The following is an 11,422-nucleotide window of genomic DNA, read 5'->3' as shown; positions in this document are numbered from 1 at the left end:
TGAGTACTGTCATTTCATCTGTGAAAAGTAATTACATGCCATCACGACTCTTCTTCTCGTACTTTTATATCTTGATTGATTTTTTATATTTGGTCGCAACCTTCCCACAATAACATACTTCCTTTGTTAGCTTTGAATGCTATACTGCTGCTGCCAAATTTACAAGCTGACAAGAGGTCAAACTTGACGTATTCTTTTTCGTTATCTCACGTTACTGGTAGTGTAGTAATCTGGGGAGAAATTCCGCTGCAATTACAAATCTCGAAGCTGTTGGTGAAATTCCTGGAAATCAACTAACATGTTCGCGAGGCCAAATGTAACAGAATGCATTGTTGATCAGGAAATGTTCGCTCCGAGTACATTTAGTTTGATTTAAATGAAACTAAATCATTGGGGGAATACAGCAATGTTAATAATTTAATAACACGAGCATGTCCAGTCAAATAAGAAAAAATAAAAACATTAATCGGTAAAGATCTGAAATTTTGGTACACATGTTCATTAGTGTTCCCCATTGGACATACTAAAAGTCCCCGTCAAAATCTGTTGCGCTCGAGGCGCCATCCTGGAAAAAAGGAGCACTTCTTCAGATTCTTGCCTATATATCGGCAACAATTATTGATACGGAAAAATAGTTCAGATAAAAAATATAGTTTATTAAATTGCCCACAAAAAAGCATATTAACATTTTTTTGTATGTCCAATACTTTAGCTATAATCCGACATCGAATAGGAAATCAAGTATCCTGAGCTCTCGAAACAGTCGCGCAGATATTTTTTTACAACTTTTTACAAATCATTAAATTCATTGAAAATTCTACCAGTATTTCTTATATATGCGAAGTCGTCGCACTCAAGCTTGGTATGAGACAGCAGAGACACGTTTAAAGGTTTCTCATAAAACTCTCTCTCAATAGAACTTTCATCTTCAATGCGAGCACTGAGTGTGGACTGGGAGCCTTCAGTGCAGTCCGAACAGGGTCAAGGTAATTCTGAAGGTCTCATAACGATGTCGGTTTTAATATCTCTCACTAGCAGGCACGTTATACTTATGCAGATAAGGGCGTTCTTCAGCTTCAGAAATCATTTCGTTGCTCCAACACTTTTACACATTTTCGCTTACCTTTTTGAAAAAAACATGATGTATCATCAAACATTACGTCATTGCTAGAATGCTTTATCCTACGACGATTCTGTTCATTTTTTGGCTCTGTTACAGCTATCGGTGTAGTCATAAAAAAGACGGCCTCCTTCTATAATTACGATACGGGGCCTAAACGCGTTCTGACGTATTCAACGTGAGATTACAGCTAAAGTACTGGAGATCCAAAAAAATGCAAATACTCTTTTTTATAGGGAATTTAGTAAACTATATTTTTCATGTAAACTATTTCTTCGTGTGAGTAATAATTGCCGAGACATGGGCGAAAACTAGAAAAGTGTACCCTTTTTCCAAGATGGCATCTCGAGCGCAACAGATTTTGACAGGGACTTTTAGTATGTTCATTAGAAAGTCCCAATAAATGTGTATACCAAAATTCAGATCTTTACCAATTAATGTTTTTATTTGTCCAAAATTGCGCTAATTTGACTGGACTAAAGGAAAAAACTCGAGAAAGGTAATGCGTAATGCAGAAATAAAAAGTCTCAAGAAAGTATGAGTCAAACATTTTTTAATAATTAGCAATTATTCAGTTGTGAATCATTTTCGTCGCTAAAATGAGAAATATACGATGTAATCGACTCGGCTGGGGATGGAGCTGGACCAGGAGTCACAAATCTTCTTGGCTCGTACTGTTGTGATTCAGATTGTACTTGATTTGAAGTATGTAAAGATGAATGCAATTGGCGTTGGACGTACATTTGTGTCTGGTGTATCGGTTCAAAGGAGTGTGGTTGTTGTTGCGAATGCTGTTGATGCTGGGGAGTATATTGCTGATGACCTCCATATGAGTGAGTTGTAGGTGGATATGCTAATGGTTGTTGATGTTGTTGGGCCATAGTTTCGTACTTGTTAATGCAATGCATAATTTCAAGTCTGCAACTTGTATTTAAATGTCGTGGTAATGATACAAGACTTCCCACCAAAGACAACAAAAAGTGCCGATTATCATTGTCTTCAACCTTTTCTTTCGCTTTGTCCATTTTTGCTCTTTTCTCATACCTATCTAACGAAAGTAAAATCTTTTCTTCAACAGGGTGTAGTCTTTTTTTGCCCACATGTGTACGTGCAACGTTTGGTGTAGAAGCACGGCTGGAGGAAACAGATGGAGATTCCTGGACATCATCGTCTTCTTCGTCGTCTTCATCTTTCTCTTCTTGACGTTCTTCTTGAACTTCTGTGGATTGGGTACTACTATGTTCTATCGAAGTGATTGTTCTTTTTGGTGTCACAGTGTCCCTCAAAAATTCAAGTTGCCGTCCATACATGTAGGGAGCTTTTTTACGAGCTCCGTCTCCACTTTTACCTTTGCGGTCTTGAATGTCTCTTGTAAACCGATCTCTTATGTTTTTCCATTTTTTATGCAATATGTCTCCTGTAAATAAAAACAGCTATATTGGGTTATTTATGTATGCAGCAACTATGTGAGTATACATAGGTATAACATTAGTTATTTATTTTAGATATCTGGCTACCGGGTGCTCGCTAACTGAAATACACTATTCATTTCGAATAGGAAGGTCGACTGCCAGTTGTATTATTAAAGACGTTTGTGAAGCAATATGGTTTTCTCTTGCGAAAGCTACTATACCTCCACTAACTATTCAGAAGGTCTTGGACATAGCAGCAGGGTTCGAAAAGTATGCAAAATTCCCTAATGTCATTGGTGCTATCGATGGAAAGCATATCCGAACTAAAAAGCCACCTAATAGCGGTTCCATGTATTTTAATTATAAGGGCTACTTTTCTACAGTGTTATTTGCCATGTGCGATGCCAATTACTGCTTTACTTATGTAGAAGTGGGCTCATACGGCAAATCGAGCGATGCTGGAATATTCAAAAATTCCATACTTTTTGATAAGTTATGTGATAATTCGTTAGAAATTCCGCCACCGCGTGTTTTGAAAAATTCAACTGAGAAGTTTCCGTATGTTATTTTGGGCGACGAAGCTTTTCCATTGTCCGAAAACTTGCTGAGACCGTACGGCGGAACACATTTAGCAGAATATAAACAAACTTTCAATAATCGATTATCCCTTGCCCGACGATACATTGAATGCACATTTGGAATTTTAGCGAACAAGTGGCGAATATTTCATCGACCCTTGGATGTTGACGTCGATTTTGCTGATAGTATTATCAAATCTGCCTGTGTACTACATAATTTTGTAAGAACAAGGGATGGAGCGCGTGAAGAATCATCTCGTGATAGAAATATTTCACAAAATCATAGTATGGAAAGATTGCAACCTCATACACGCACTAGAGGAAATCCCAGGGCACTTACAGTCAGAGATAAATATGCACACTATTTTGCCAATAATTGACTATTAATATTATGTTCGTCTTGTTCCTGTATCTAATAATAAACAAATTTACTTACCTAATTTTTTTTTATCATCCAAAGTCAGCTCACTACCAAAACCAAAAAGCTCTGTAATTTCTTCCCAGCATTGTTTTCTTTTGATTCTATCACTGTAGTCGGTTTGGGTCATATCCCATAATGCTGGACGATCATGTACTTCGTCTATCAATTTCTCAATATCAAGATTCTTCTCTATAAGCTGCAACGCTTGTTTCGAAGCCATTTCTAACTTGATACTGCAAAATCTGTACGCTGTTTGTGAAAAACGCGGACGAAAACCGATGTGTGTGTCAGTACCTATATAAACCCATGTAAATAAGCGCCGCTCCGGCAATAAAACGCCACGCGTTTCTTGGTGTAGACTACGTGCCGAGACGGTCTAGCAACGACCGCCGCCGTGTGTGTTTTGCATGATTTGAAAATATAAACATAAGTGCCGACTCGTCGGCCGAGTCGGCCGACGAGTCGGCATAAACCGCTATGTGTGTCATTACTCTTAAGCTGTCATCTTCTTTTCTTTCTTTTGTGGTTAGGTTTATGTTTTCGTGGTTAGGTGGAAGATCAGCAAGTGGAGCTGTCTCCCAATGCCGAACTTCGCCACTAGGTTTTTTTACTTTAATTAAAATTTTATTTTACATTTATATCTTATTTTAATTTATATATTTACGCAAGGTAATGAAATAAAGGCATTTATTATTATTATGTGTGGTCGTTGAATAAACTTTATTATTGCAATATCATGCAAGTCGTGTGTTCGTCGAATCCCTTTAACGACGACGAGAGATGTCCCACGTTTAATTAAGTTTAACTTTGTTTATCCACACCCAAAGTTCAGTTCAAGTGCTTTCAAATTTTGGTAAATCATCTTTTTAGAATTTCAGAAGTTTGATTTTGAAGAAGTGTTATCTTTGGCCTGAAGTTAAAGAGTCACAGCATTTTTTATTGCTCGCCCAACGTGGGCACTGCATCCATTTTTTGTGTATGGTCCTTTTTAGCCGGGCCAATTCACACAGCCATATTTATATTTTTATCGATGAGTTTGCGTTTTCATATGTAGTATATCTTCTATATGAAAGTAAAACTTTACCAGTTTAGCCAATGCTTTAGAACACGTACTATCCTCTCAAAAGAAAGACATTAATAACCCCTACACATTTGGACGTACTATGCGCGGACAGAACAAGTCAAAATTTTATTCCAAAAAACAAAAAAGTTTCGCTGGAAAAAGTTAACCCCCGGTCCCGTCACCCGCCCACCTACACACTGTTGGAGTCTGCTGTGGAGCTGCCTCTTAAAATTATGGCGCTAGCTGCCGTTAGGTCTGACAAAACTGTCTCTTGCTGAGACAATGATTATACTAGCGTTAAAATTGTTTCACATCAATGAAAAAAATGTCAAACCTTCGCCAATCGATACCTACGAGTTCAAGGATCAGTGCTATTGAATATGAGCCGGATCAAAGGTCTGGTTTTCGAATACGAGCGGAATGGCAAAAATTCCCCTACTGAAAATCGTATTATCTTGTTAATGCTTATTTTTCTTCTTTGACGTGTTTGAAATGGTGGATAACTTTTTTATGTATTTCCATTTATACAATAAACGGTGTCCGTAAGTTACTTATACGCCAAATAGTTGCCTTTTAGAAAAATTGGGGAAAAGTGGATATATAAACATTTTCACAGAGGAAAAAGTCGCACAAGTAGTTTACTTTAAATGATCGAAACCTTGTGACTTGTTAGAAATCTAAAGACACGTACATTTAGGGATTCGTAGGTCCTTTACTTTAGGAAGATAAACATGTACAAGGAATGTTATGTAAGTTATGTGCGAATAAACGTAGTCAATTAAATTACATTTTCATTATCATAACAACTGTTGAGTCAATGTTACGTTTAAAACTCTTATTTATTCTTGTAGTGACCAAGGGTTGTATCCAACATGTAAACATACATATTGATTGCAGCATGAATACACTAAATAAAGTTAAGAGTACACACGAAACGATAGTTGTAGGTATCACAAATAAAACGAAAAGTCCGTATGACAACATTCTTATTATTCAAGGGTTGTTTCTACACAAATCGATACTCAGCCACATGTAAGGGGATATTGGAAATATTTATGGATGCCACGCTTAAAGCTTAGGTAATTATCCAAATTGTAACTCAATACTCCGTTCAATTAGTCTTACATTGAAGCATTGATAGTATATAATCAATGATTGAAGTTTATTATATGGCGCCAATAGGGCGACAGTAACACGTAAGACCTTTACTAACCTATCTTTACGAGAAAGTGTACAGTTATAATTGAATTAGGTATATAATGCACGGGTATCTTTGGAAGGGATATTAGTAGGTAAACCCCTACACGATATCTACCGGAAATGCCCTTGACCGCTCGGTTATACAAGATAGCGATACCTTTTTAATGATTTATACCCACGTACTTATGGAAGTAGGTAAGTAATATGTCACAAAATATATAATCTCCTAACGCGGATTTTGTGGGGGAAGAATGCGTACTCCCTAATAATAATTGGAATATTGTTTTCATGCAATGACCTTTCAAGGGAAACCAAGATAATGTTGCAGATTTAGTTGAACCCACTCTAAAGAATCAGACGTTGAAGTAATCGAAAATTTGTCGAAACGTATAGGTGTGTCGTTTGAAGCAGAATTTGCATGTTACAACGAGCGACTTTGCATAAGATTAGTATTCGACAGATTTTATTGCTGTAGACGTCTTGGATGCCTTTTCGTAATGATCAAATCTGTCTGTGGCATAATCTACACCTCATTTATATTCTTAAAGTCTTCCCTTAAAAAATAACTCAAGCGAAACTGAATCATTGATTAATGGTTACGATGTTTACTGCACATCACACCTTGCATAGTACCTACCTAAAATTATTGTGCTGCGTTTGTTTGGAGACCTGTGTTTACCGCTCGCTTAATTTAAATTCTATATAGATACGAGATAGAATGGTCTCCAAGAAGGCCCTTCAGCTTTGGAACTGTGGTGTTGATAATCTGGATAGCTTCTGCTTGTTTGATCAGTGAATGCTTTTACAAAATGTGTGATTTCCATTCTAATATATAAGGACTACTGATTTATAACTGGTACCTATAGTCAATTATACTCTGCAGTAGCGTACGCAGGATTTTTTTTCGGGAGGGACTGAAACTCGAGAATTAAGACCAAAGTATGTAAATTTTCACGTATGTCGTACACATTCGCAAGATCAAGTAAGCGAAGGAAAAAGTAAGGTAGTTTTTCCAGCACTGCAACATTTTTATTGTCGCTTGGCATTTAAATAATTATACCATGACTGACGACTTACGGGATGTGCCGCTGAGTAGTTAAGTCGATTATTTCGAGGGGGGGGGGGGCTGTAGCGTACGCCGGTGGTACTCTGTGATAAATTTATTTGACTGTTGTTTGTATGTATGTATGTTTTGTGACATATTTGACGATATTTATTAAGATACTACTGGACAATGTCTATGTCAATGTTTTTGTTGATCACAGACAATAAATTATTATTATTATAAAAATACTATCTTTATTTTGACTTTAGTTTGACTGAGGGTGATTTGGAATGCTTTGACAAAAATTATTGAATTAATACTGACATCTATTAGTGAAGAACTAAACTAACAGCTAACAGCGTGTTTTACTGAGCAAGAATAGTAGATTATTTCAACCTCCTTTAGTTGTAAAAGCAGCGCCTCATTTTTACAGTTTAAGGGAGACTGCGCAAAGGCGGCTAGGTAGCGGAACATACAGGGATTATTCAGAAGACTCTCTTAACAGGCTTTAGGTAGGACTTCTTGTGAAGCCAGTCGGCGATATGGTACACCGATGGGCACCTTAAGCAGAACAATTAAGAGAACCTCTGAAGAATTGGAAACTAGTAGTGACTAGTAGCTGCAGATTGGAGTTATCCATTCGAGCGTCAAGACATTCAAGATTTTTTGAAGAATTTCTTGGACCGCAGTGGGGAAAGGGTAAGAGTATTTTATTATAATAAACCTGGATGTGACTGGTTGCGGCTGTTTTTGAATGGGCATAAAAATCAATTAAAAGATGCTGCAGATCAGCGGGAACTAAGCTCCAGTGGCGGTTCTGATGATTCCATGGGTAAAAGAACCATTGCTGTTTCATATATTATGCCAGATGAAGAAGCTGACAATTTAGATGAAAGTGAAGAACCACTTAATGATCGATTTTCATGAAGATTATTTTATTTTGACCAAATTTACATGTTGGACATGTGTTAGAAAGAGATCAACAAAACATTCGATGCAAGTTCCTGAGACCAAGTCTTAAAGTGCCAGATGGCTTCAATTTTCCTATATTTCGGATATTACTTCTAAATAGGTTATTAAAAAACTCAAGAGTTTGATCAGCAAGGAGAAACATTTGTGTAATTTATTATTCAAAAACCGCAATAATACACATTTTGGAGATTTGGGCGCGTAGTTCCCAAGTGATACGGAGCTACATGATGTGGGGCCGGCGACATCTGAGCGCTATTCCCGAGGGTGTTATACTAATGTGGTGATTTTTCGGTTTTTTCCTATCTTGATCTACAGTTTTGGTCCGATTGTTTCCAAATTGGTGTCGTCGGAAAGATCTTGTCAACGGGCAGAACTCCTGCGTGACGGAATTTGTGTTTTTTTCCTATGCGCGAAATTAACCACCTCTTACAAGTTTGCAATTCGGTTTATAAATGGTCGAGATGCGAAAAGGGCACTGTGAATTTTGAATCGATTCGATTCAACTTTTGGCATTGCGTATTGTATGGCTAAAGCTATGCCCATATTGAATTTCATGCAATTCAGTTCATAACTAACGGAGATGTAAAAGCGATCGAACATTTCTAAACAAAGTTATCGCTCACACGGACAGATAGATGGACAGACAGACAAAGGAACAGACGGAGAGACCAACCGGCAGGCGACAGATAGCAATGCAAAATTATAAACGATCTCCAGGATCGTTAATAATCGGCAAAAGTGTAAAATTATGGAACATGTAAAAAACGGTTTTTTGTTTTTTTTACAATAACTTTTTTTGTAAGCGGTACAGAAAAAATTCCTTCCTTGGTAACAAGACTCGACACCATAACGAACCAAATAGCGAAAAAAGTAGAACAATAGCTCTTAAGATAAAAAACTAGTAGCGTCTCAAAACGAGCGGACGGACGGACGGACGGACAAAGTGGCCACAATAGCGCATTTTTTTTTATTGTGGAAATGCGCTAAAAAGGAAATGTAGTAATCGTAAACCGCATATGCGCCACTTAGTTTTTAGTAAATGTCAAAAGAAGGGAGAATACTTGCCTAAAGGGGGCAACAAGGTAGACTAAGAGATCCTTATTCTGGTCTTACTAAGCTAAAGGAATGAAATACTTGAGAGGGGTAGCGCCAAGAAACGTAGCCTGTTCTGCCTCTGCCATGGAAACTAAAATTTCCTGGCAGAAAGTAGGCATGGAAATGAAGGTTTCAGGACGATTTTGGGTCAAATTATTTTTAGTAAAAAGGGAATAAACACGTGGTCGGAGAAAGTATTAACATAAAAAACAGGCTTCCGCAGAAATAGAGTTGTAATCGTTAAATGAATCTCAAGGAAATGTAATCATTACAATTCGATTGTATCGAAAACCAATATGTAATTGAACGTTAATCAAGGTATCGACAAAAATAACAAAATTACCTGAAATGCAGGTCGCAATGGCCTTGTTGAGCTCGAGAAGGGCGCGTTCTGCAAATCTGTAACAGACAATTATAATACAACAAACAAATAAAAGGGGTAGTGAATCGCGCTGCACAGAAAATATTGCGAAATAGTCATGTCTAACATCTGACACTAAGCAGGTAATTCGGATATTAAACTGTAATTAATAATCAGAAAGAAGCAATAATTCGAATTACTTTACAGTAGTAAAAGCAAAATTTTGATCGACCACGGGTTTCTCGTACAATATCGAGCATGAATGCATAAGCGTGACGTTAATTTCAAGAAAAATCCTTTACGATGCACAAATAATTAAACTTCTATATAAAAGCAATGTAAATAAACTAGTACGAGCAAATTCTTCGGAGTAAAACAAATAACGTGACTAAAACGTGTAAATATCGGACAAAGCCTCGGTAACTTCAAAACTAACTCATAAAGCAACGGCACTAATATAGGTATAACGCAACACAGCTAATAAGAAGGATACAATGCAATCAAACTAACAGAAATGAATTATCGGAATTATCGTTAACAAAATCAGTTGTCGTTCTTCGTAGTAAAGTAGGTACAATCTGGTATATCGGAGCAATAATAATGAAGAAAAGAGTAAACCAGAAGTAAGAGGTAAGAAGCCTAAAAATGATTATTCAAAGTCAAGGATAATACGTAATTGCTTTGTTACATACCGAAAAATGGCCTTAAACTTGTAAAATATATCCGCAAATGCGCCAGCGAAGCATCGAAAGCAAAGTAACAAGGGACAAACTTCACTAAACTTATACAGACCAATAAAAATCCCAAAAAAGGCAGATAAAGATTGTCAAGTAACTATAATGCCGTGTATTCTTCTATTTTCGAAAAGGAAAATTGCATCCTTGCTCAACTATGTCTTCCTGTCACTATGATTATTTTAAATTAATATACAAGCATACCAAAGTTATAAAAATTGTAAATTTTGTTTCTTTGTCTTCGGCTGTTCGCTTTCAGATAGATGACGCAGACGTCCTAGAATCCATTGGGATATAGTTATTTATTCCTACGATGGTTATGTCGCTCACCAATTTAAAAGCGTAGTAAAGATAAAACGATGTTAAAATTTGACTGCTAACGTATTCTTTATTTAATAAAAAGGAGAAAGGCACGAATGTATAAAACAGCACGACAAATTAGGCAATTTGCGTACCACAGTTTCTCTACGAATATCACTCAACCCTTGACAGCTGGGAATTTTATTTGACGCTTAGTTTTACTGTTATTTTGCTACCAAAATGTTTTGTTTCGATTTATTGCATTAAAGTAGCACACGGTGAATGAAATATCAAGATCGGCATTTATACGCCTCAAAGTGCTACAATAAACACCATTCCTGTAAGTGTATTGAATATCCAATGTATTAAAACTTTGGCACGCTCCTAAAGAATGTTCTGCAACGTACTTCTACAATAGAAGTTTTTAATTGCAATGTCTTTACACTTAATTACAGGAAATACCTTCAAATGCACTATATTGCATCCGCGCGCCTCTCTACTAATCACTTGATCGTTTTCATCCCCCTTTTAAAAATCAATAGCTACTCCCTTTCTCAAAGCTTTTAGATTAATTATCTAATATAATTAATACCGAGTAAACAACAAGTAAACAAACATATTGGCGTCGCTAATTAACTCACATTCAATATAACAAAAACACAGTAAATTACAAGATTTCAAGAACACTATTTCGTACTTGGATTACATGTAAATTAGACGCTTTAAACGTCTGATGCAATTTGTTGAGTCATTGCATTGATGTTCCCGTCTCAGAAAAACGACACTTCAAGCACGTGTTGCTTATTAATGTCGCACGCGCTGATCTCCGTATAATGTACTTTACATAAAGGAATAGTAAGTTATTCTCAATCCATTTCACATGGAAGGATGACTATTGACAACTTTCTATATTCAGTCTCGCTTCTTGGGAAATTGTGTAACAGGTTCTGTGTTGTTAGAGAGGTTTGATTCTCGCTATCTTGTTGATTATCTTCAATTAAAAAAGAAAAGGAACAATGAAAATATATTTTTATATGATTAGCTGAAAATGTACTTAACACAAACACAAAGTGCGTTACATATTACGTTAATGCTATTGCCTAAAGAAATTCGAAAGTTCA

At 36.6% G+C, this 11,422-nt stretch overlaps 1 protein-coding gene across 1 annotated transcript; it reads right to left on the bottom strand.

Annotated features, from left to right (window-relative positions):
- Positions 1-1,614: 1,614 nt before the first annotated feature.
- Positions 1,615-4,003, bottom strand: LOC116167535. The gene is made up of 2 exons (XM_031482920.1): positions 3,547-4,003; positions 1,615-2,537 (listed from the first exon to the last, which is right to left on the bottom strand). Exons 1-2 carry the CDS (start codon positions 3,749-3,751, stop codon positions 1,681-1,683), a joined length of 1,062 nt encoding a protein of 353 aa, XP_031338780.1. The 5' UTR covers positions 3,752-4,003; the 3' UTR covers positions 1,615-1,680.
- Between the last annotated feature and the right edge of the window lie 7,419 nt (positions 4,004-11,422).

This window comes from Photinus pyralis, unplaced genomic scaffold (genome assembly GCF_008802855.1).
Source record: "Photinus pyralis isolate 1611_PpyrPB1 unplaced genomic scaffold, Ppyr1.3 Ppyr1.4_LG4, whole genome shotgun sequence".
NCBI classification, from domain to species: Eukaryota; Metazoa; Arthropoda; class Insecta; order Coleoptera; family Lampyridae; genus Photinus; species Photinus pyralis.
Note: the sequence above shows the minus strand (reverse complement) of the source record. Positions and strands in the feature narration are given on the sequence as shown.

Excerpts from the sequence above, each read along its gene's own strand:
- LOC116167535 (XM_031482920.1), bottom strand. The coding sequence starts at position 3,751 with ATGGCTTCGAAACAAGCGTTGCAGCTTATAGAGAAGAATCTTGATATT. Across the intron at positions 2,538-3,546 it reads GGATGATAAAAAAAAATTAG|GAGACATATTGCATAAAAAA; the intron begins GTAAGTAAATTT and ends TTTTATTTACAG.